The 26,455-nt window shown below is 41.7% G+C and overlaps 1 protein-coding gene across 8 annotated transcripts in view; it reads right to left on the bottom strand.

Moving 5' to 3' along the window:
- The window catches only part of LOC307021729 (ELKS/Rab6-interacting/CAST family member 1-like), a 217,196-nt gene extending 191,736 nt beyond the window's left edge, over window positions 1–25,460 (bottom strand). For all 8 annotated transcript variants that reach the window (XR_013803233.1, XR_013803234.1, XR_013803235.1 and 5 more), the window contains exons 1-4: window positions 25,150–25,460; window positions 5,885–6,711; window positions 4,565–4,642; window positions 4,245–4,400 (exon numbers count right to left, since the gene is read on the bottom strand). Coding sequence is in view for 5 of the 8 variants with exons in the window: in XM_079654113.1 (XP_079510239.1) it covers window positions 4,245–4,400; window positions 4,565–4,642; window positions 5,885–6,376 (726 nt within the window). In the remaining 3 variants the exon portion in view is untranslated. The remainder of the gene's footprint in view (window positions 1–4,244; window positions 4,401–4,564; window positions 4,643–5,884; window positions 6,712–25,149) is intronic.
- Window positions 25,461–26,455: the final 995 nt, after the last annotated feature.

Here is a 26,455-nt window from a genome sequence, read left to right on the forward strand (position 1 = left end):
AGTGCATGATGTCTTGTATAACAGCGCGGACGCGTGCCAGACGAGCTTTGTCTCCGCTCCTCCAGAGGGCTCCTGCACCAACAGACAGCTGGGAGTCCATGAGCAGCCGCCTTGCTTCACCCGTTTACCGGCTACAAGGCCGTCTCACAGCAGCCACACACATCCACCAGAATAATCCAGAGGGGGACATGCTCCCATTTGTGCCAGCTCATCAATTACCATTACCCACAAAACTGATTTATCACGGATGGATAAATCAAAGAAATGCTAAAAGAATGCAAGGCCAAATATCAAAGAATCTTATATACAGTATATATTGAGTTACTTGGTTACTATTATGATAATTCACGTGTTTTATCACAACTGGTAAATGTAGACATTTAGAGCTAATTTGAATAACTTGATATATACGGCTGCTGGATATGTTAACCTAAAAATATTTGTGTATATTTTAAGAAAACCTCAAAAGTAAGTAACAAAAGTTGTCAAATAAATATAGTTTGAAGTATAAAGTAGCATAAACTAAGCGCGCGTTCACACCTGCCTTGTATAGTCCGGTTGAATCGAACCCTGGTGCGTTTAGCCGCTTGGTGCGGTTCATTTGGGTCGGTGTGAACACAATCCGAGACCTCTTAAGTGAACTAAACAACCGGACTCTGGTAGGTGCATTCACACCTAATAGTCTGCTCTCTGGTGCGCAGCAGACCACAGTTTGTTACATTGTTTCATTTTTCAGAAGGTTCGGTTTGCGTTCACACGGGCAAAACTCAAACGGACTATAAACTTTAAACACAAGTCATGTGCTCGGAAATGCTGTTCAACCATTGGTCAGACATTAAGGGGGTGAAAACGCAAATCCCGGCAATTTCTAGCGGAGCCTCCGCCATGGAGCATCGGCACTTTCGGCATGTTATTCTCATGCTGCTGTTAATCTGGAGATCAACAGACACTAGCGGCCCGGCATATGATTATATAATCAGACAACGTCCGTTAAAAAACATTATTACATGGCTTTGTTGAATACTCTATTCTGATTGGTCAATTCAGAACACGTGACACGTTGTTAATCCAGAACAGACAGACCACTGTCAAGGATTTATTGACCGTTGTTAAGGACGCTCACATCTGCACAAAGAAGTCTGTTCGATTTAAGTGTATACAGTTGGTCTGAAAAGCAAAGTGCATGCAGTTTGCTTTTCTAACTGACAAGACAAGAGCGACAAGAAAACAGCGGAGAAGTAACGGGCAGAAATCCTCCTTTTTACGCAGGGGTCCAGACATAGACATCAGACGGCGACACATATTCAGTTGCCAGTTACTTTGGCATTAGGGCAGGGATATCTAGATACTTTCCAAGGTTTGACAAAATTAATTGTGCTACTTTTAAAGCAAGCAACGATGTTTTCAAATCTGTAATCTAAAAGCTCCTCAAAAACGCTATCGAAGCAGTTCCTGCCGTTGCTACGTTAGTTCGAACAGTAACAACGGACTATTTTTCTCAGCGGATGCATGTCAATTTAAATCAATACATACAACTATTTTTTAAATCAATAAAATCATTTTCTAAATCCACAAAAGCATTTCAATTAATATTGGGAGTCATGTCGTTACTTTGTTGAGAATGTGGCCATGTAATAAGCGGGATAATGTCTCATTATCCATGAGAGACGTTCTGCAGTAAGGAGGGTCGTTTCACCGACGACAGTTGTTCTTACTTTTATGTAGTTGACGGAGAATTTTTACTTTACACGACACTGTTCAACACTTCATTCTGCTTCACTCTTTAACTAAACAACCGCGGATGTCTTGAAAGACTCTTTCACTAAATATTTTGAAGATATCCGCGTTCTTGTGACACGTAAATACTACGCTTCCAATGTTTTGGTGCGGATTGAGTTCACACCAGCAATGAACCGCTCCAGAGTTCACTAGCAAGCGCTCCGAGACCACCTATTTGAGGGTGTTTTCACACCTGCCTTGTATAGTCCGGTTGAATCGAACCCTGGTGCGTTTAGCCGCTTGGTGCGGTTCATTTGGGTCGGTGTGAACACAGTCCGAGAACTCTTAAGTGAACTAAACAACCGGACTCTGGTCCGCTAAAATAGGTGGTCTCGGAGCGCTTGCTTGCGAACTCTGGAGCGGTTCATTGCTGGTGTGAGCGCAGTCCGCACGAAAACATAGGAAGCGCAGTATTTACGTGTCACAAGAACGCGGATATCTTCAACGAAGCGGAGGGATCTAGATCGGCATGAAGGTGTTGTTTTCCCCATAATGACCAAGTCGCTGCATATTATCCCGCTTATTACAAGGCCACATTCTCAACAAACATGACTCCCAATATTAATTGAAATGCTTTTGTGGATTTAGAAAATGATTTTATTGATTTCAAAAATAGTTGTATGTATTGATTTAAATTGACATGCATCCACTGAGAAAAATAGTCCGTTGTTACTGTTTGAACTAACGTAGCAACGGCAGGAACTGCTTCGATAGCGTTTTTGAGGAGCTTTTAGATTACAGATTTGAAAACATCGTTGCTTGCTTTAAAAGTAGCACAATTCATTATGTCAAACCTTGGAAAGTATCTAGATATCCCTGCCCTAATGCCAAAGTAACTGGCAACTGAATATGTGTCGCCGTCTGATGTCTATATCTGGACCCCTGCGTAAAAAGGAGGATTTCTGCCCGTTACTTCTCTGCTTTTTTCTTGTCGCTCTTGTCTTGTCAGTTAGAAACTTGTCGGCAAAACTGTATAGCCTACAGTTAAATCGAACGGACTTCTTTGTGCAGATGTAAGCGTCCTTAGTACGGTCAATAAATCCTTGACAGCGGTCTGTCTGTTCTGGATTAACAACGTGTCACTTGTTCTGAATTGACCAATCAGAATCGAGTATTCAACAAAGCCATGTAATAATGTTTTTTAACGGACGTTGTCTGATTATATAATCATATGCCGGGCCGCTAGTGTCTGTTGATCTCCAGATTAACAGCAGCATGAGAATAACATGCCGAAAGTGCCGATGCTCCATGGCGGAGGCTCCGCTAGAAATTGCCGGGATTTGCGTTTTCACCCCCTTAATGTCTGACCAATGGTTGAACAGCATTTCCGAGCACATGACTTGTGTTTAAAGTTTATAGTCCGTTTGAGTTTTGCCCGTGTGAACGCAAACCGAACCTTCTGAAAAATGAAACAATGTAACAAACTGTGGTCTGCTGCGCACCAGAGAGCGGACTATTAGGTGTGAATGCACCCTTTAAGGTCGCATTCACACCAGCCTAAGGTCGCATTCACACCAGCCAAGTCTGGTTGAATCTAACCCTGGTGCGTTTAGCCACTTGGTGCGGTTCATTTGGGTCGGTGTGAACACAGTCCGAGACCTCCGATGTAAACTAAACAACCGGACTCTGGTCCGCCTAAAAGAGGTGGTCTTGGACCGCTTGCTATTGAACTCTGGAGCGGATCATCTCTGGTGTGAACCAAAACAAAGGAAGCGTATTATTTACGTGTCAAAAGAACGCGGATGTCTTCAAAATCTTTAGCGAAAGAGTGAAGCAGAATGAAGTGTTGAACAGTGTCGTGTAAAGCAAAAATGCTCAACCTTGCATAAAAGTCAGAGCCACCTCCTTACTGCAGAACGTCTCTCATTATATGTGTTATAATGTTTTTTAACGCACGTTGTCTGATTATATAATCATATGCGCCGTCTGCTAGATTCTGTTGATATCCTCTCCAGATTGACAGCAGCATGAAAATAACCCGCCGATGCTCCATGGCGGAGGCTCCGGTAGAAATTGCCAGGATTTGCGTTTTTACTCCCTTAATGTCTGACCAATGGTTGAACAGCATTTCCGTGCACATGACTTGTGTTTAAAGTTCATAGTCCGTTTGAGTTGTGTGAACAAACCGAACCTTCTGAAAAATGAAACAATGTAACAAACTGTGGTCTGGTGCGCACCAGAGAATCGGACTATTAGGTGTGAATGCGAATACTCAGGTAAAGTACAAATACCTCAAAACTGTACTTAGGCACAGTACTTGACTAAATTTACATTGTTACTATCCACCACTCAAAAAGAGTAACCCAATCCTGCATCGATATTGTTTTTTACATATATTACTTTGATCCATGTACCTTTTTTCACTGGTTTTCACACTGAGCAACACGCTTTTGCTGTTTTGTACTAAAGAAACACAAAATGTGTACACAAACACACACACACACAGAGCCAGGCCTCCTTCCTACCTGCGTCTCATCCTGCACCACCCTGTACTGCTCCTTCCACACGGCCATCTTGGTGACTTCGTCCTTCCTCAGCGCCCTCTCTTTCTTCAGCTCTGGACTCCAAAACGTCTTGATGGAGTTCATAGAGGAGCTCAGCTTGGACTCTTTTGCCTCCAGCTAAAATAAATCAGACATTTGCCTCCTTATATTACTAATTCAATTCACTGACTTTTAGTTGTTATTATAGCTATAAACTTTGTTTTAAACGCCAGTAAACAAACGTAAAAAAAATTGGAAATGAAAATGGTTCATCAAAGTGTGTGAGTCTGGAGTGTCCTTACTTCTCTGCGCAGTAGTTCGTTCTCTCTCAGAACTTCTCTTAACTGCGACTGTAGGTCTGACATTGCACCGTCTCTCACCTGGTAAATAAAATAAATATGTTAAATGTTAGGACAGAAATATCCTACTTTTAGTGCTGCAAGATCTAATGAATATAAGAAAATGAATATGAACAAAAAAACAATACAAATATTCATGCAAATATATTTTGTATTGATAACAATAACCTATTTTACGACACACCTTTGTTTCGGGTTGCCCATTTGCATACACAATGCTTTCACAGAGTACACACCTAACTGCATTATTAATAGGAAGATGCTCCCCATAACAATGTTTAATTCATCTTGACATTCAAACAGCAGTGTACCAAAGTATTACAAATAACTAGGATGCATTTTTAAACCGACACTACTTTGGTAGCTGGTGCAGGAAGTAAGACTTAAGGAGGGATTAAGAAAGGATTTTTTTTGTAAGAGAAATAATTAGAAATAAGAGGGGGATGGAGATATGAGAGAGGAAGGAGCTACATTCTTTAGGTTATGACTAACAGAGTGGGAGGGAAGACCTTAGTCTATTTAAACATACTGAATGAATACCCACACAGCTTACTTATCATGCAGTTAAAATGTGACTTAAGAAACAAACAGTAACACAACAAAGTAAAACATGAGGATAATTCATGTTCAAAAATGTTTATGTGCAATTTGAGTAATTCGATGATCTCAAAGGTGAGACAAAGACTCTCCACACCAGAAACCAATTTCATTTGCACAGATTATCAGATTATGGATATTTCATTTTAGCTCATCTGTTTGTTTACTTTTTAAGCAAAACTCTTTAAAGATAACAATGGATTTTAACTGAGGATTCATGTTTTTACACCTAGAAAAACCAACTGAAACCACATATTGTGGAGAGTATGATTATCTGTTTCAAATTGATAAACTAAACAAATACAAAAAAAATGCATGCTTACAATTGCATAGAGACATACTCTCGTCACTCTTTTAAATGTAGTCCTTCTTGACTTTTTTTTCTTACAAAACACTCTATTGTAACCGAGTCATTTTCAGATAAATTGATTTTCCGTCAATTTGTCCAACCACAGCTTTTAATTTTTTTTGTTTTTGTCAAAATGTTTTGTTCATTCTATCATACTTTTAACAGTATGTCAAATATTTAAGGTATAAAGATTTGAAAACAAGAATTACACAGACATTAACCAATTATGAAATAGAGTAAGTGACAACAAATACAAATGTAGTTTGCTTTGGCTTCAAGGTTGCAACAACAGAAGAGAAAAACCCTGCGCTGCTCACCTGTCTCATGGAGTGTGGCACAGTAGCCGCCTGTGGGGGGTGGTTTTGCATTTCCCCCCCAAATGATATCGCATCATTGGGCATCATCCCTCCCCCTCCCCCAGTGTTTATATTAGGGCTGCTCCCCATGACGGCCGCCCTGATCCCATAGGGCACCCGGGCCCCCGCCCTGCCCAGCGTCATGGTGTTTTTGGGCACAGAGGGGTTCAGCCCGCTGCCCAGGCTGCCGATGCCCATTGGATCATCAAGTGTGTCAGCGAAGTACATCGGACCCCCTGTAGCGTAGGCAGCATTCAGAGACTGAATATTCTCCATAGAGAGGGTCTTACAGGAGCCCGTGAGTCCACTGGAGCTGCTGCTGCTGTTTCTCCGGTGTCCGAGGCGGGGGGAGCGGGGGAGGCGGGGGGAGCGCGCGGGGCTCCCAGACACCGACCCGTTACCGTTGGAACCAACAACATCCAGCTTGGAGACGGAACGGGAGCTACCGTACATGGTTACAGAATATGATGTGTATACCGTAGAGACAGAAGAGTGTCTGGTTCAAATGAATAAATCAAAGCAAATTAAAAATACATGCTTAGAATTACAGAAAACTCTGTAAGCATTGGATATCCCAAAAATAACTGAAATGTAACAGCTGAAAATAAAAACTCCCGTCACTCTTCTACTTTAGTCCTTGACTTGAAAAATTCCGATGCGGTATGTCATAGCTGTGATCAAGGCCTTTCCATTGTAATCTGTGGGCTTTATGGCGAGCAGAATCAATAGGACTTCCCTTTAGATAAAGGCAGCGTGTAAATCCACAAGGCCGGGGATGAAGGGATAACCTGGAAAGAAAAAGAGACAGAGAAGAAGACTTAGTGATCAGTGGAACACCGATATACTACAGCACTTAAGGTACAAAGAAATACAGCTTTTGACCAGGTTATGGTTTAAAATAATCAACTTTTGGGACTGGTTTCATCTTGTTTTGTACTTTATTTACTTACAATTTAAAGAGCAGGTTAAGTTAACATTTTACCAGCCAAAATGCCAGTTTATTCCATGGTACTGATGAAAAGGTACAGAATCAAATCATATGAAACCTGATATGACCTTTCCAGAAGACAACATGGGAACAAAGACTAAGACTCTACAACGCTATATTACTCATTATGAAGAACATCAGCGTTAACATAATACAAACCAAAGTATGAAAGCACCAGATAAAAAGTCAGGAATTCAGAGAGACCACAAACGTCTCCACTCAAACTGCGTTATCATCCATTAAAGTTGTCAAGACATTCTACCATGCATGACATGTGTCAAACTGCAGGTGGTGCCAACAAAAACGGGATTGGGCCCATGTAGTGGGATGTAACGGAGGACCCGGATTCGAATATGGACCAGGACCATTTTCCGCATGTCATTCCCTCTGTTTTCCCGTTTCAACTCTGTCTCTACAATAAAGGCACTGGTTGCTAAAAAAAAACGTTCAAATTAAAAGTAGCGGGATTCCCCCTGAATAAAACAGGCTTCATCCTCTGGGGAAAATGGATGTTCGTACCAAAATGTGTGCCAATCCATCTAGAGCTAAATAAAAAGGATCGTCAAAGTCTGACTTGAATTGACCACCCAATGAATAATTTCTCTTTAACAGTTCTACTAAGTGAGGACATGTGTGCTGATAAACTCAGTCTGCGAACTAGAGAAACAGTGTTGGCTGTATTCACAGACTCTGCTACAGGCAGCAGCATCAGCTGATGTGGTTCAGTCCTTATGATCACATGGGCTCACCCGTCATAAAGACCACTTTATGACCTCAGGGCATCACATCAAAGTCTGTCCTGCAGCTATACTGTATATACTAAACTGGGTGATAAAAGATTACATTCAGCTGATATAAAACTCAGAAAGGAACATAATAACTTCCTCCTGTATGAACTACATGTACTCAAATGAAATAACCCTTTTTTATGTCAATTACATTTTTACTGTTAGGAGACTTTAGTTCAATCAAGGTCAAAGAAAACATGTAAGTAACATAACTGTTAAAACTCCTTTCACACTGTTCTGAAATTAATTAAAAAAGGTGTAATGAGTAACATTTTGTTGTAAAATGAACATAATTTATGAGCACTGGTTCTCACACGTTGCTGATAAATGCGTCTTCAGAAGTTCTGAAGCTCTAATTTCCCAGGTACCCTGAATTACCCGTCATGTGCTTTGCACAAATGTGTCCGCATGAACAACATTTCAGCATATTAGACAGTGGAGAAAATGTCAGACTTTGTCATCAGTGTGAAATGAAGACATTTGGGGTTCAAATACTCAAAGATTAATATTATTAAGTGCAACCTTAGATGTTACATCTGGTACCGTTATTGTTTCAGATAAGGAATGTACTTCATTCAGGCATTTGTGTATCGTTAGAGACGGTGATGTCACCAGGTCAGTGGACACATGAACCATTGAATGAACATACCACCTGATCCACACTCTCCCCTTACAAGATGAACTAGGGAGCTAACCCGCTTCATAAATAGTCAGCAGACACACAAATAAAGCTTCAGTTAGATTCTAAAAGTCAAGGCCAATTTCAAGATTGCACAATACAACATTGGCATTCAGATATCAAAACAATATGAATAAGCTTTGCACGGATGTAGACATTTAAAACTAGTAGTTTGCTTGTACAGTATGGCAGAGCTTCTTCACATCTCCTTTCAAGTACTGTAGTTTGTCTGAATATCTTTCCCTCAAAATGTAGACACTTTAAATTGCTAACTACAACACTTAACATTTCATTTCAAGTATGATTTACTGTGCAGCCCTTTGGTCGACCTCTTTTTATCTCCCTGCGCCCCTACTCTGGACCCTGACCCAGGCCTTTAACAGTAGAGCAGAAGTGTATCTCTCAAGCTGATGTTCTGCTAGCTACATTTTTTGGGCCGGGGTGGCTGTTTCTGACAACCAGTCCGTTACAGATACACACACTCAACTGCAAAGAGGGACCATCTGCTATGTCTCCCTCAAGGCCAAAAACACACACCTGGATAGAAACAGGCCAGGACCCTGCCTCCAGCACTGGCAAAAAAAAAACACACACACACACACACACACACACACACACACACACACACACACACACACACACACACACACACACACACACACACACACACACACACACACACACACACACACACACACACACACACACACACACACACACACACACACACACACACACACACACACACACACACACACACACACACACACACACACACACACACACACACACACACACACACACACACACACACACACACACACACACACACACACACATTTACAAATCTAGAAGATCAGTCAACAAAACACATAGAGAAAATCGATCCAGATACAACAATCAAGAGAATACACAACACATTCACAGATGAACACACACACACTGCAAATCAGCTCAGTGGCCGTGAGTGATCATGTCTCTGACAACACACACTCCTCTAATGCTCCATTTGAGGACATTATGAGACACAGTGTGTGTGTGTGTGTGTGTGTGTGTGTGTGTGTGTGTGTGTGTGTGTGTGTGTGTGTGTGTGTGTGTGTGTGTGTGTGTGTGTGTGTGTGTGTGTGTGTGTGTGTGTGTGTTCAGGGCTCTCCTCATCCCCTCTGGACCCACTGACCTGTACATAATGTATGTCCCATTTCTCCCTATAATGCAAAACATCCACACAGTATATCTAAGCATTTATTCAAGCGTTTATTGAACACACATGGCTATTTTTCAGCCATGATCGTGGCCTTATCTCTTATGTGTAGTGTGCACAGTGTGAGTGTTTTGAGGGGTTAAGAGCATATCACACTTTAGTAACAACCGTATTTCAGTCAGACAACTCACGTGTTCTTAATATGTTTATTATAAGCAGCATATAGTTGAGTTTAGCGTCTAGGCTCGGGCCTCATCACTCCACAGATTTACAAAGAACATTGAGTGATGATTAGATAACAATCCCCCGAGCCTACAGGTGGAAGCTGGGGTGGAGCTGGGGTGGTGGTTGGTCAGGCAAGCAGCAGCAACATGAAACACAGCAGGAACATGAACGTAGCAATAGCAAGTGAACACAGCAGTGCTGCAGCAGCATAGCGAGGCAGAGGCAGGAAGACCTAGCAGCTTAAATAGAGCGGCATGTTTAGGAGAATGTGTTTGGTTGGTTGTAAGAGGGACGAGGTACGTCACGTGTTAATGTATCATTGGTACTCGAGTTGACAACCTGAACTAGCTTGCAGGCTTCGCCCCATTTGTCCTTCCTTTTATCTGGAAGAATTACACGACAATAAGTAACATCCACTTTTGGATCTGCTTATCTTGTTAGGGATCGCAGGGATTTGGGCAAGGTTACGAACTTATGACATGGCTAAACAGACATACACTTCTTTTATTTGTATTGGCTTGAGGACTTCGTGGAATCCAGTTTACAGTCTGAGGGTCACATGAATAAACCAGCAGTTTGTCCCACAGGTTGCTTTGTGGTGGTTTCAGGTGAGGGAAGGCAAAAACCATTGAGAGTCCGATGGAAAGGATAAGAAACCGCGTGTTTATCATTTCTGGCAAACTTTTAAAACCAAAAAGCTAGTGCAACTGATGACAACCCCACAAAGAAACACATATGACGCAGTCAGCATCATGAGATCAAGTAAAACACGAGCATATGACTGTCCAAGACCCATCTGTCAACAGGCTGACCATCTCTCTGGCCGTTTCACACAAATGTGAAAACGCAATAAGAAAAATCTGTTAAAGAGTGCTGCACTGAGAGTTCATCAAAGTGAATTCTTGACCTTAGAAACCGAAGTTTGAGTAAAAAATCATTACCTCGGGTAAACTTAGTAGCTTTTTAAAAGCTTTCTACTAAATCTCCCAGCGTCATCTCAGCAACAGATGCAGTTTGCTAAGCTCGGCAGGTTGACCTTGAGTTCAGATATTTTTGTCAAATGATAGGATGTGCTTGCTTTGCCATGCTATCTGATGTGTCACTGTGCACAGGATGTCCTGTTTAAAATATGTTATGGCAGTTGTGCCACAAACATTTGTTTTCATTATGGATTTATCTACAGATAATTGTTCTCAAATTAAACTTTTGATTTGAAAAAGTTACCACAGTGAGTCAAGTTGACATCCTTAAATGTTTAGAAGAACAGTCCAAAGCCCAGAGATATTTTGTTAACATCAGAATAAAGACAAATAAACCTTTCAATTTTAACATTTGAGAAGCTGATCCTGTGTTTTTTAGCATTAACTTATATTGCTCAATATCAACATCTAATTAATGAATCACTCAGCTCTACTCAGACTCACTGTCCAGGCAAATAAAGTTTGTATCTTCTTGGTCGAATGCACTTATTGTAAGTCACTTTTGATAAAAGTCTAAATGCAATGTAATGTAATGAAACAGAAGCACAGACAACACCCTGTGTTTCATCCACTCACTTCTTCCTCACACAGTGTTGTCTTAGGCCTCCCAAAATCCTAGAATACCACACTAGGATACCAAGAATTTCTCCCTGGTTGAATGCCACGTACTGTACTGTGCAGATAAACAGCATGGGCCAGAACTGCAGAGAACAGACTTCAAGTCTTCATTTTCCCTGAGATTGCTACAGAAGAAGAAGCAACAAGCAGAACTTTACATGAATGTGTTATCAACTTGCTAACACGCTAACAAACAGTAGCCTACTGTATGAACACATCCCCTTCTCTTTGGCATGGCTTCTTCCCCTTCCTCTTATCCCTCCCTTCCGTCTTTGACTCTGTCCCTGATGCGTTCACTTCCTCTCTCTGCCTCCCTCTTTTCTCCATCAGCATTCCTGAAGGTGTTTAGCATGTTCTATTTATGTGATAACTACACATGCTTCTGTCACAGTGCACAATGCAAAACAGGCAGACCACTCAGCCTATACTTAGCCGCTCAGTATTTCAGCGTGGGAGACACATTTTACAGAGTTTGTGTCTCGCCCGAGGATCGAGGCGCAGAAAAACACATTATACTCATCTTGAATATTATTTTTCTCCATTACTCTCTGTTCCTGTCAGGCTGGTTGTGATTGGATGTGGCGGGAGAGGATTCACTGGTGCCGCCTGGGGTAACACATCTCACTGAAAGTGAACTCGACAGCCCAGCTAAGAGAGAGAGTCGTTCTGAGCCTCATCTGTCTCAAGGTTTAAGGGGATGAGCACCACAGTCAGCTGTTTGAACCTTCACACCTGCTTTATCATGTTAATAATAACCCCTTCACCAAATGACATACTTATAAGTCTAAATCTTGCAGAGGTGAGGTGAATTATCTCCTAAACCCAAAATGGCCATTTGGCCCTTGTGGGCTTCCTCACCTGGAAGTCAAGGGATGAGATTTGCTTAGAGGCCCGAAATAAGATATGTGGTTAATACAAGCTTACGAGAATTTCACGATTTTTTCTAACACATATAATAGGTCAGTAAACACCCCACTAATGAACATAGGAGGCTTCTATGTATCTGAAACCGGCGGTTGCTAACACCTGGCTAAATGAGACTACTAAGCGTCGTCATGCCAAACATTAGCCAACCTAACAAGGCCACTGGCCACGACAATATCCCCTCCAAATTCCTCAGAGACACAGCAACCGCCATCTCACCAGTCATAGCTCACATAATTAACCTCTCCATAAAACAGGGAAAAGTATCCAAAGACTTCAAAATTGCAAGAGTAACCCCCCTGCACGAAAAGGGCAGCAAATTGGACCCAGGCAACTACCGCCCTGTTTCTATACTTACCTCCATCTCAAAAGTCATGGAAAAAATAGTATATGAACAGGTCGAAAAGTACCTCGCGGACAAGAAACTAATCTATGAATTTCAATCTGGCTTTAGAACATCCCACTCCACTGACACATGCCTTCTTTATTTAAACGACCACATCAAACAAGAGGTGGACGAGGGCAAATACTGCGGCATGGTGACGCTGGACCTGCAAAAGGCTTTTGACACTGTCAATCACCCCATTCTGATTGACAAGCTAAAAGCAATTGGTTTTGATAAACTATCGATGAGCTGGATGCAATTCTACCTGGAGGGGAGAGAACAGATGTTGGAGGTAAACGGTACTCTGTCCCCCCCCCTCCCAGTGAGCTGTGGTGTTCCACAAGGAAGCATATTAAGTCCGTTACTGTTCCTAATTTATGCAAATGACATGTCATCAGCATGTGACTGCAACTTGTTCCTGTTCGCGGACGACTCAGCCCTGCTGGTCTCTGACAGGAGCAGATTGCAGGTGGAAAAAACCCTCAGCTCCGAGCTCGGCAGAATCTGCACCCGGCTCGCCGATAATAAATTATCATTACACCTGGGTAAAACAGAGTCCATTCTCTTCGGTTCTAAACATAATCTCGACTTCTCAGTTGCAGTGGGTGACATTATTGTCACAAGTAAGAAGGAAATTACATACCTAGGATCTATTCTTTAGGCAAACCTCTCCTGTGACAAAATGGCATCCAATGTAATAAAAAAAGTAAATCAAAGAACTAGATTCCTATACCGGATCTCCTCTCTGGTAAACAAAAACACCCTGAAAACTCTGGCAGGAGCACTCATTCAAGGGTACTATGAATATGCTTGCACGTCATGGTACCATAGCACCTCCAAGGCGCTAAAAATAAAACTTCAAACATCACAAAATAAACTGGTCAGACAACTGCTTGACCTTTCATCTAGAACCCACCTCACCTCTGCCCACTTTGACAACCTAGGATGGCTTAGAGTAGACGACAGAGTACAGCTACTTGCAATGGGCCTGGTCTACAAGATACACTACACCTCTGTGGTACCCATGTACATGTCAAAATTCTTCCCAAAGGTCAAGGAATACCATGATCATAGCACCAGAGGGAGCTCCACAAATCATGTAAAACCCAGATTTGGCACAAAAAAGGGGGAATACACGTTTCGCAATTATGCCACATCAAGGTGGAACGCTCTTCCCACTACTGTAAAGGAAAGTAAAACTATACTTACCTTCAAAACCTCTCTTAAAGAGCACCTTCGGGGGAGAGCATTGCAAAACTGGCTCCGGTAATGGTACAAATCTCAACCTGTCGTACAATGGACAGCTTCCCCCCCCCATCTATGTATATACTCGCATTTTAGACTCTGTTACTAACTGTATATCTGTAGACTTGGTATGTCTTAAATGTCCGGTTAGGATGTATTAGAACGAAATCTAAAATGAAAATTGTAAATAAGCCATCTGTATCTAAAAAAACACTTGTATGTAAATTGTAAATAAGCCATCTGTATGTCAAATATGTCTTATATGTCTTAAATGATATGATGAATTGGAAATGGGGGACCCTGATGTAAACAAGACGAAAGTCTTTCTCTGGTCTGCATCCCCTTAACAATTGTATGTTTTGAGCTGTACTGTACTATACCCAATATACAAGCTGTTAATAAACTTTTCAATCAATCAATCAATCAAGCCGTCTTTAGCTTAGCGGTGGTGACATAAAGTCATGTGAGCTTACTCTAGTAACTTTATAGTATTACATTAGATGCATTGCGCTTATAAAAGTGGTGTTCACATGTTAGCACATGTGTGCCGGAGATCGTATATTTGCAATATTTCAAAATACAATGATACAAATACATTTGAGTCGAGGAAGCCTTAACAATGCTTACTTCCATGTTGGCCTACACAAATATATCATTAATGCATCACTCTATATCGGGGGTGGGGAACCTCCGGCCTAAATTAAAGAAATCTAGACCGCAAAATATTAAACAAGCGAGTGCCTGTTTTTCCCGATCCGTCCCCCTGCCCGATCTGTACTGCGCATGTGGGGGATGGTCCGCCATATTGGAGAATTCCGGACGGCAACCCAGGAATGACACTTGACACAGTGGCTTTTGGCAAAGCTGAAAAATAAAACGAGAGAGAGATGAGTTATTGTTATTACAACGTGACTTCACTATTATTTAACAACTCTTTTTATTGGGTTATTTTATTTGGGGTTAAGTACATTGTCAGAATAAGTGAAAAATGAAGTTAACTTCTGTTAGACAGCTATCATACTGAGTAAATATTTAATGTGAATGTATGCAAAAATGTATGGCATATGGCTGTCTCACAGAAGTTAAATTCATTTTCTCACTTATTCTGACAATGTACTTAACCCCAAATAAAAGAACCCCATAAGAAGAGTTGTTAAATAATAGTGAAGTCACGTTGTAATAACAATAACTCATCTCTCTCTCGTTTTATTTTTCAGCTCTGCCAAAAGCCACTGTGTCAAATGTCCTTCCTGGGTTGCCGTCCGGAGTTCTCCAATATGGCGGACCATCTCGCACATGCGCAGTACAGATCGGGCAGGGGGACGGATCGGGTAGTGACACCCTGCCGTAGATTGAAGCCCTGTTCGCGGGGACTTGCAAACGTGACGTCATCGCCTGTATTGAGCGTTCGTCTATTTTAATAAGCTTTTTTCTCTCTTTTGAATGATATATTTCCTGTCAGATTAAACAGCAAACGGCTGAATAACGGCTGGGGGGTTCCATATCCGGCAGCCAGCCACAACACCTCCTCTGGATATGGAAGCCCCTCTTTAGTTTTTCAACTGCTGGGCCCAGAGTAAAATGCTTTGGTGAGCATAAACTAGAGGGGAACAGCCAACACCAGTGTGCTTTTGGTGAAGTTGTGACTGTACTGGACAAAGTTGTAGGGGGGGTTCCAAATCCGGCAGCTACAACACCTGGTCTGCCGGATTTGGAACCCCCTCTTTAGTTTTTCACCTGCTGGGCCCAGAGTAAAATGCTTTGGTGAGCATAAACTAGAGGGGAACAACCAACACCAGTGTGATTTTGGTGAAGTTGTGACTGTCCTGGACAAAGTTGTAGGGGGGGTGACATATCTGGCAGGAGAAATACCTGCTCTGCTGAACATGTTATGTAGAGAACAGTGCAGATCTTCCCTATCGACACCAGGAAAAACCATAGTCTAAAATAAGGAACATTAATAGTGTTATATAGGCATAGATATAAGATCAATAATACACTTTATTTTAGGGCACCTTTCAAAGCATTCAATGTCACCTTCAAATACAATAACAAATAAAATATGAGTGGCATTACAATACAAACATGTGTTGAGTAGGAAACCACAGAGGAAAATTACATTCAAAGGAGCAATTAAAGCAAGTGAAGCCAGTTTGAACACATTATCTTTTAGGCTTGCTTGAAAATAACACAGTGTCTGGCATATGTTATATCATTACTGTCATATCATTGCTTACTATTCGTGGTTATCAGACACTTAAACAACAGAGAAGGTTTTAAGAAATAGGACTATACTGACAAATGACATATTATCCTGTCATTGTCTGTTCTGTAGGAAGGAGGAACATAGCAGAGTGGGACTACACTTAAAAACGGAAGTTTGTTCCAATACGAAGATTGTGACTATCTGAAAAGTGTCCTTAAAACGAGCCTCCTCGCAATTGTATGCACATTATTTATTCAGCCGTTTGCTTTTTAATCTGACGGGAAATATATAATTCAAAAGAGAGAAAAAAGCTTATTAAACTAGACGAACGCTCAATACACGCGATGACGTCGTGTTTGCGCGTCCCCGCGAACAGGGCTTCAATCTACGGTATAACACCGGCACTTCAGAAATTGCAGTACCCATAAGGAGCCGTACACATGCCGCAGTATTTGCGTGGCTGTGTCTTTAGTTGAAAGCCCAGTGGCGATCTGTTCATCTGTCATACTGATCATACAGTCAATAACTTTTTTGTTATTAGCATCTTGTTAGCTAGCTATGCTAACAACCAGTGAGGTAAAGGCACATCTTTATATGATCATTATAGTTATAAAAAAATAAAAGAATAAAGGAAAAACTGGTATAAAATACTATATGAAAGTTAAAAAAAGTTGTTATTAATAAACAAGAATACAGTTTAAAAGGGGAGTGATTTGTAAAATATCTATAAAGAAAAATAATGGGGTGACGTCACGCTTTGCCGAACTGCATTGTGGTTCCGTGGCGTCGCTTTGCCTCCGTTGCTCGCTTCGAAAGTTGAGAAAAGTTCAACTTTTCAAGCGTCGATGGCAGCGCCAGCCAATCAAATCATATAGCTCTAGCCCAGGGGTCGGCAACCCCTGGCACGCGTGCCAGCATTGGCACGCGGCACCGTAACCAGTGGCACACTAGGGAATAAGTGGAATAAGTGTGCAAAATATTTAAATTAATTTTCGGATCTTGAACGCGAGACCGCCGCCGGAGCGCGTCTCCCCGTTACCTGCAGAAGGAAGCCATGCACGCAACGCAGCCCCGCTCTCTTTATCTCCAGGTGACTTTCTGCCGCTTTCCTCCGTGGTGCAGTGCTGATCGTTTCACCACGGAGGAAAGCACTTCACTAATTGCAGTACCCATAAGGAGCTGTACAAATGACGCAGTTTTTGCGTGGCTGTGTTTATTTAGTTGAAAGCCCAGTGGCGAACTGCTCATCTCTCATCGAAATAATATGCTACAAAGGGGCGGACTGGCCATCTGTGTGCTGAACTTTCCTGTCGGCTCCCAGACCGTAGTCGAGGAGGGCAGAAGCAACAAGCTTCAGGTTCAATAACCCACTTTAGCTTAAATGACTGGAGAGAGGCGAGCTCTTCTTGGGAGGACGTTGCATTTATTTAGCTGTTCTTCTGTTTCACAAAATACATCACAGACCTCTGTTTTTCTGCTTTCCCGTTTCACTTCCAGAAACATACACGTTCCCTCACTGTCGCTCTACCATTCACAAACACACATGCACAAGCCGCACCCCTCTCTCTCTCTCTTAAAGGGACAGCGATCTCATCTCACTCTGCATGACCCTAATATCATAACTTGTGTGTTCTGGAGAATCACAGAACGGACGATCGTCCTTATTATTATGCCGTTTAAACCAATTATTTAAATGTGTTTGTTAAATTCGGCATCATGTAAGTTGCGCTGACAGGTCCACACACTGCTTCCCCGCAGCGAGGCTCCCCCGCCCTCCTGCTGATAGTTGACGAGCGTCAAGCTCCTCAACCCCTCCCCCCCTCCGTTGATAATTCTCGATCGTTGGCACGCTGATAACATTTTTTTTTTTTTAAATGGCACTTCATATCAAAAAGGTTGCCGACCCCTGCTCTAGCCAATCAAACTGCGTGCTTGTGTGTCCGGGGCGGGAGATTAATGTGATTTGTTGTTGAAGAGGCAGACACGCCCACCGGCAAGCTTCAACGCACGCTGCCGTGTGAACGTACCGCAATATGCAGTATGCATTTTTAAGGTCACTCCCAGTGCAGTGTCTAACTACTTCATGATGTATTTGGGCTAACTTGATCTTATTCAGCACTGCTGTATAACTTATTATGCAATGCTGCCGTTTGCCATTCTGATGTATGCGTATTTAACTGAGTAGCAACTAGGGATGTAACGGTACATGTACCCGTACCGAAATTATTCGGTTCGGTACACCTGTGTACCGAAGTGTACCGAACGAATATAACGTTAAACGTAAAAAATTAAGAAAGTGAATAACTTTTTGGAAGTAATCTCAGGTGCTGCGCCGCAGCATTCAGAGTAACTTGCTCACATTGGGTTCGACGCGTCAGAGAGCGAGCAAGTCATTTAATTGGACGAGAGGCATACTATGAGAGCTGGTCACAGGGATGCGTTCAAATGTAGTCAGTAATTTGAGGAACTGTCGAAATGGCGAACGCAGATAAAGTTGAGCTCGAAAATCCTCCAGCATCATTGAAGTCTCCGGTTTTGGAACATTTTGGTTTCGCAGTTACGTACAAGGATGACGGACAGAGACAGGTAGACCGAACCAAAGCTGTTTGTCGGCATTGTTCAACTAAAATTGGTTACGCCGCTGGCAATACATCAGACTTGCACACTCATTTGAAAAGACATAGCCCAAACGTGAATATTACGGTACCAAAAGAAAAAAGACTGAAGTGCAAACCAAACTCCCACTAGCATTTAAGCCTCCACCAATCGCAAAAAGTTCAGACCGAGCCAAAGCTATTACAAACGCCAAATATCCTTATGTTGCCATGTTAGCAAAGCGCTACCTGGCTTTATCTGCTACCTCTGTCCCTAGCGAGAGGGTGTTCTCCGCAGCAGGAGACATTGTTAGTGCCAGCAGATCTGCCCTTTCGGCAAGCAATGTGGACAAGTTCATTTTTCTTTAAAAAACCATGAAAATACAATGACAAGAAAGTCATAATGTCAAACTGGCTGCTTAGGTACTAGTACAGTACAGTTCAAATACAGATTATTTCAGTTCATCGAAATGCTGCACCTTAATGTTTATTTTATTATATTTTGTATTTGAGTGAATATTGACAGTTTAATAATAATTAAAAACCCAAAACTAATAGTTTATGTTTTGTGAGTACTAGTACAGTAAAGTTCAAATACAGATTATTTCAGTTCATTGAAATGCTGCACCTTAATGTTTATTTTATTATATTTTGTATTTATTTCAGTGAATACATTATTCACAGTTTAATAATAATTTTAAAAACCCTGAAAATATTTTATGTTTTGTGATAATTTTTTCTGCTGTACCGAAAACGTACCAAACCGTGACCTAAAAACCGAGGTACGTACCAAACCGAAATGTTTGTGAACCGTTACACCCCTAGTAGCAACGCATTAGATCGAGAAAAAAACGCGGGGAAAAATCCTTGATTATGCGGGCTAAAATCCTTGATTATGCGGGCTAAAATCCTTGATTATGCGGGCTAAAATCCTTGATTATGCGATTAAACATGAGGGGTTTTTATGTGATTTTATGCGGTGAAATTGCGGGAAGTTGCGAAATATAATAGATTTTTTTTTAAATATTGGGCTGTCTTATTTATTCTCTCTCACACACAACCTGCCACTAACGTTAAACACACACACACACACACACACACACACACACACACACACACACACACACACACACACACACACACACACACACACACACACACACACACACACACACACACACACACACACACACACACACACACACACACACACACACACACACACACACACACACACACACACACACACACACACACACACACACACACACACACACACACACACACACACACACACACACACACACACACACACACACACACACACACACTCGATGTTCTCTAACGGCCCGTCTACACTACAGGCACCGAAAAATGCTTTCAACGCTTCGCCCATTCACTTGAATGGGGTGACGTAGAAGATTTTTAATCTTCACCGAACTGCATTGTGGGGAGCATGGCATGGCTTTGCAAGCATCACGAGCATCTATCGGCATCAAAAATTTAACAATGTTCAACTTTTGAGACTCGATGATTGGCATCAGCCAATCAAATCCCGTTTATGCAAATCCCGCCAGTGCAAGCGCAGCCAATCAAACCGCGTGCAAGCTGGGAGAGCCAGACCGCAGTTCATTTCCTCATATTCCAAACGAGATATTACGGTAGCAAATCACCCGGTTCTTTATGACCAGAACTATTTACCGGGATACAAACCGGAGGAACCAGGCATGGAGGGAGGTGGCAGAGACAGTGGGTGAAACTGGTAGGTTTTTCGCCTGTTTGGAGAGTTTATATCCAGTTTACTTCGTTTTAACATTGCTATTGCATTGTATGTCGGGGGCGGGAGATTCATGTGATTGGTTGTTGGTCGCGTTGCTCGCAAAAAAGCCCCAAGCTTCAGACACGCCCAGCTTCAAGATTTTTTGATGCCTGTAGTGTAGACGGGCCGTAAGCCTTATGCTCCAACACACAGTTGCACGGGGTGCAGAATAGTTTCCCCCCACTTTCGTGAAAGACATCGGGGTACTGCTTTGCCCGGTCTTTAGCAGAAAAATTCTTCGTGTGAGTTCCACACGTTCACTCTACGGTGTTGTTTACCTTTTGTGATGCGCGAGCTGATGACGTATCGTCATCATCATCACTACTTCACGTCAAGACGAGTTAACTTTTTTTTTTTCTCAACTTTGTGTGGAAAAATGCGGGGATTATGCGGCATTTTGATAAATATGCGGCCTTTTAAAAATCTGTGCCATTTTGCTGATTATGCGGTAAATTCTGCGATCGCAGGATCGCGTTTTTCTGGAGGGTCTAATTAGAAGTTATTTCAACAGGACTTGTGTAATATGTAGACATTTCAAAAGGAATTAAAAAAACAAAGATTTTAATAATTACGATTTCTTTCACAAAAAACACTTATCCGGAAAAGCTTGCAAATTAGATATTTCAATAAAGTGAGTGGTCCAATTACATTTGGGAGAAAATAGGCAGAAGATGTCTAGTCAAGATACAGGTTTTGGCTCTTTGGAGTGACTGTTCTGCATTACTCTGTGTCACCAGTCCTATCAGCGATAAGACACATAATATGGTTCAGACACTGGAAAGCACAACGCTGATAAGAGGCAGATAGCATCAGCTCCAGTATACCACAGGAAATGAATCCGAGATACAGGCTGGGCAAACAAAATGCGCAAATATAATCAGACATTTCTACACACACATTATGACTCACACAGAAGCACGCACATTGATGTGCACAAACATGCTGCTGAGCAGAAAACTACATCGGATCATGCACTTGCAAATACACACTTATCTAATCTTAGCTGCTGCCTACAGAGCAAATATGGAAAATGTACCGTTGAGACTCGGCAATTAACACAAAGGCAGGGAAGCAGAAAACTAATTCAGGAGTGTGTAGTTTTTAATGGAAGAGAAAGTGGGGATGAAACTCCCTCAGGCTCATGGTGTAAAAAGGAATGTACTCTTACAGCCAACTTGCCAGGATAAATAAGGATGAAAGTGTTGGGAAGATGACGCAAAACATCCCCTCAGAAAGTCTATCTATCTATCTATCTAATGTGCAAGACTACCCCTGGCAAATGGATGAAATTGGTTTGAATAATTACATTTGAAACAAAGCACAGTAGATCACGGTCTTGTAAAATTCTGGTGATTTAAAAAAGAAATTATTTTGTCAGGTGAGACGAGTGTTTAGCCTGTTCACCTTTGATGTTAAGCCTGGAGACTAAAGGGTCTATCAAAATCGCTCATTCATTAGGTATCAAAAGTTCAGGAAGACATTACTTTGGGTCAGGCCATGCTACATTTTGAAAAAAAGTGTGATACAATTCTAAAACAAAAGAAAACCCCATGATATTAGTCAACGTTTACGCTCACAATGTGAGTGCAGAGGCTGGACATGTAAATGTGTGCAGTGTTTACAATGTGAGTGGAAGGAAGCGGGCTCGGTTCCCCGCCTTGGTGTTCCCGGAGGGGGGGCGGTGCAAGAACTAGGGCTGTGGGCGAGACACGGAGGAAATCACAGTGTCCCCATTTCAATCCCCCCCCCCCCCCCCCCTGCATTTCCCCCCATTGCAAAACAAACGCAGCAGAATTCAAGCCTTGATCGGTGCAATCTTATATCGATTGTTTTAGTCACCTAGTCTGGAGCGGTATGCCAGCTGGAAAGACATGGCTGTTGACGATCCTATGCAACTACGGCAGCATTAAATAGTAAGACACATTTTTTTAAAGAAGTGCAAAGAAAATATTTGTGCCTTAACAACCAGTTACTGTAAACCCCACGGCCCTGCGGGCGGGGGCAAAATGCAACATCTTGCAAGAAACAGCGTCTGAGGGTTTCTTAACATTTAATAAACTATGAATGTGTTATATCCACTTAACGGAAAGAAACTCAGCTATCAGACAATATTAACCATTTTTAGCAAAACGATATATAAGGGTAATAACAAAGGCTCTGAATTAGCCCTGAGCGAAGAAATGCTAACATACTTAGCACAGAACTCACGTTAAAATACCCTTATTACTTATCGTATCTGCACAAACAAGATATTGATTAGCAAGCTGAGATTCCACAGATTCCAGACATATATCATCACTGAGCGATCAGGGGGGTATACTATGAAGCAGGATTTTCGCTTAGCCGGCTAACTTCAGGGAAAACTCGGGCTTTCCGGTCCTACGAAGCTGGTTCTCTTTTTAGCAGGCTAGATCTCCATGGTAACTTATGCTGTGCGGCTAACCTGCCCCGGAGCAGGTTAGGTTGCAGGCTAAGAGCTCAACTCAGTGAAAGCACTGCCTGCTGACCAATCAGAGCTCAGTGTGCGGAGTTTAAAGCGATCAAGTCATATTACAGGAGAAAGGAAATGCAGGAAAGACGGCCGGAAAAAATCACCGACTGTGTGAACGTGAACATTAATAGAATATCACCTCGCATCTTCAGAGCAATCTGACTATTATAACATTAGCGTTAAGAAAGCTTACTTAAATATCTGCCACAACATAAGTAACCGGATCAGAGTAACATTAAGTACAGTCCGCGGCACATCACATCATAATGTATCATATACTGTATTCACCTTGCAGGTGCAACTATGTGGCTTTTATCCTGGATAAAGTGTTTAAGTTATGGATGTTTAAAGTTTAACATATTTGTCTAGTTATATAGTTGACTTTTCATTCAGGAAGTATGACGCTGCGCTGTCAGTACGCTTGTCCATGTTTGTTATTGGTCGAATGCTCCAAATACCACCCCTTTCATGTGAACGCGCACCTAACTAGATAGGACAAGGCTGGCTTGAGCGATCCACTTGATAACCCGCGTCGTAGTACCGTTTAGCGAGAGCGCGTATGTTTTGGATTAGGCCAACCGGCTAACTCAAACATATCCAGGTTAGGTTGAACCAGCTTCGTAGCACAGGCCTCAGAACTCGTGGCGAAATGACAACAAACAACAACAACAAAATGAGCTTTACGGGACCAAATCGGAAAATAAGTCTTACCGTTGCTGTTGTTCTGATCAAAAGTTGTGTTCAATGGCATTAAAACAATAAAAACGCTGCTGAAGGTTAATGTGTCTTTATCACTTTGAAATGAGTACTGATAATCCATCATTCCATTTTTATGTCAATAACGGAGATTTAATATTAGCTGCTACGATAACTAGAGTGTATGACAGCTTCCTGTTCCGGAGCATTCTGGCTATGCATCGCTCATTCACCAATGGGTAATGTTTAGATGGATTTTAGGAACTTCCCCTCGTTCTATTGGCTTTAACGGTTAAAAAGAGGTGTCAATCATCAAAATCGACTGACGGGGGCCAGAGATATGGAAAATGCACCCAAATGACCCCAGAATTGATCAATCTTGATACAGGTTACTTATTATATGTTATAGTTTAGATTCCTTAAGCTTTTTGGACGGACACTATAATTTACATTTTTTTACTATGTTCAATCTGAATTTACTTTAAAAAAAAATAAAAATCTATATTAATTCTGACTCTTCTACATCCAACTCAAAGGTTTATCATTGCTTTGAGAAAAAAGTGTATTAATTTACCCCTTTTAGAAGTAAAGATATAGTCAATTGTTCTGGGAATGTCCTTTTCGAGCCTGAGGCCTGAAAAACAGGCCCGGGGCTCAACTGGTTTAAACGATCTCAGAACACAGCAACCGGCCTGGAGGATTCAAGCAACACTGTTAGAAATATCGCAACACAACTAAAAGTCCTCATACGAATATTATTGCAAGAGATTAAACTTAATTGGACCACCACAGGCACACATAGGGGATATTACTATAAGTAAATGCTGTATAAGGTCACTAAACTGGCACTGTAAAATACTACTATAGGATTATGATGAAAATAATGTAGCACTGAGGTTGACAGCAGCACAGTCGAAACAGATTGATAATCGCATTTAAGTACAGAGACAACACTCGTGTTATTAGCTGGTTATTCCTTAGGGAGGCTCCTGTACAGCTACAATTGGTTTTAACGAGCAAAACGGCGTTTTTGAATCGTCTCGCTTAGTACACAATGTATCATACTGACAAGTGTGGTTGAAGCCCTGCTCTTTAATAGAACCAGGTTCTCACAGCTGACCTGGAAACTGTGCACCTCGAAGAGGGCATCACGGTTTAATCTACCGCTGGCGTCCCCCTTTACACAGACTTGACTGACACGACGCAAACAAACACAGACGGTGTGCACGTGAGGCTGACACACACACACACAAACACAACACACACACACACACACACACACACACACACACACACACACACACACACACACACTTAGGCCTGTGTAATAATAAGCATGTATACACGCACACACTCCTCGGACTGCTAGCTAACTTCGCATACTCACTGCGGCTGTGTGTACTGTGCTGCCCGCTGATTGTGAAATAAGCTCTGTGTGAAGAAGGCCAGTCACATCTCCTCTCCGGCTATACTGCCGCTGTCAAGCGGCGGGATTTGTCTACCGTAGCCCAACAAACGGTCAGCTGGGATGAGACGCTCTCTATCGGGGCTTGTTTTCCTGTCTCGTATATGTCTCGCTGTCTCCTGTCTCCCTGTCTCGCTGTCTCCTGTCTCTCTCTCCTGTCTCTCTTTCCCTCCTTTCCGTCTGTGCATGGTCTGTGCCCGCTCCTCCACTGGTGGCTTCCCCACTGCTCGGGCGCTCCCGTGACGTCACGACGGTGGAGTGCGCGCCCCCGAGACGTTTTCCACCCCTCCTTGTCTCTCCAAGAGTACATGGTAAATCCTAATTCTCCAATAAATCCTAATTCAACCAGGAAGGTAACTGACATTTTGGAATATAATTCGTTATATTTATAAAATGTTATCATATATATCACACGTGTCTGAAAAAAAGATGATTATATATTTTAAATATTTGGCATCTCAGTGAGAATTGTGTGTTTTTTATAATAAAAATGTATGACATCATTTATTCTTATAAGTATTATATAATTATTCTACCTTGTTTTCCACATTGTTTCCTGTTTATAGTCGCTTATATTTGAGATTTAAAATATTCCCCAAAAAAATATGATTTCATATTAGATTAATTAATATGTTATCATCTCATGTTGATAGCTAGTTTTAATTTTATATAACTAAAATGCAATAGATAGCATCATTAGTTTAAGATTAAGTATTCAAGGTACTAACTAGACCACATACTAAAAATACTACATTTCAGTAAATACTGCATTGCAAAATGTTACTAAAGGGAAATTATGAATTATTAACTAAATGTATTACATTGTAAGTACCCCTCTGACTTACTAATTGATAGGTCCTTCCTTCCTGCAGCGATCAGACTTTACAACCAGCACTGCCCCTAGTAGACCCTCCTACACACACCACAACAGAGACTATAACACCCCTTGCTGCTAAATACAAACCAACTTTGTGAAATATGTGCTATACTGTATGTGCAATATATATATGCCATTAATAACTGTGTCATTTATACCAAGCCACTAAATCAATCAATATATATGCCGTTAATAACTGTGTAATTTATACCTGGCTGCTAAACCCTTGTTGCTGTTACAAGGTATGTATCTTGTATTTTGTAAATTGTGTAACTTGCTGCTGTTAAATACCGTCAAACTGTGCAATATGTGCTTTATGTGCAATATATACTTTATATACATATGCCATCT

Source organism: Notothenia rossii, assembly GCF_949606895.1.
Source record: "Notothenia rossii genome assembly, chromosome: 10".
NCBI classification, from domain to species: domain Eukaryota; kingdom Metazoa; phylum Chordata; class Actinopteri; order Perciformes; family Nototheniidae; genus Notothenia; species Notothenia rossii.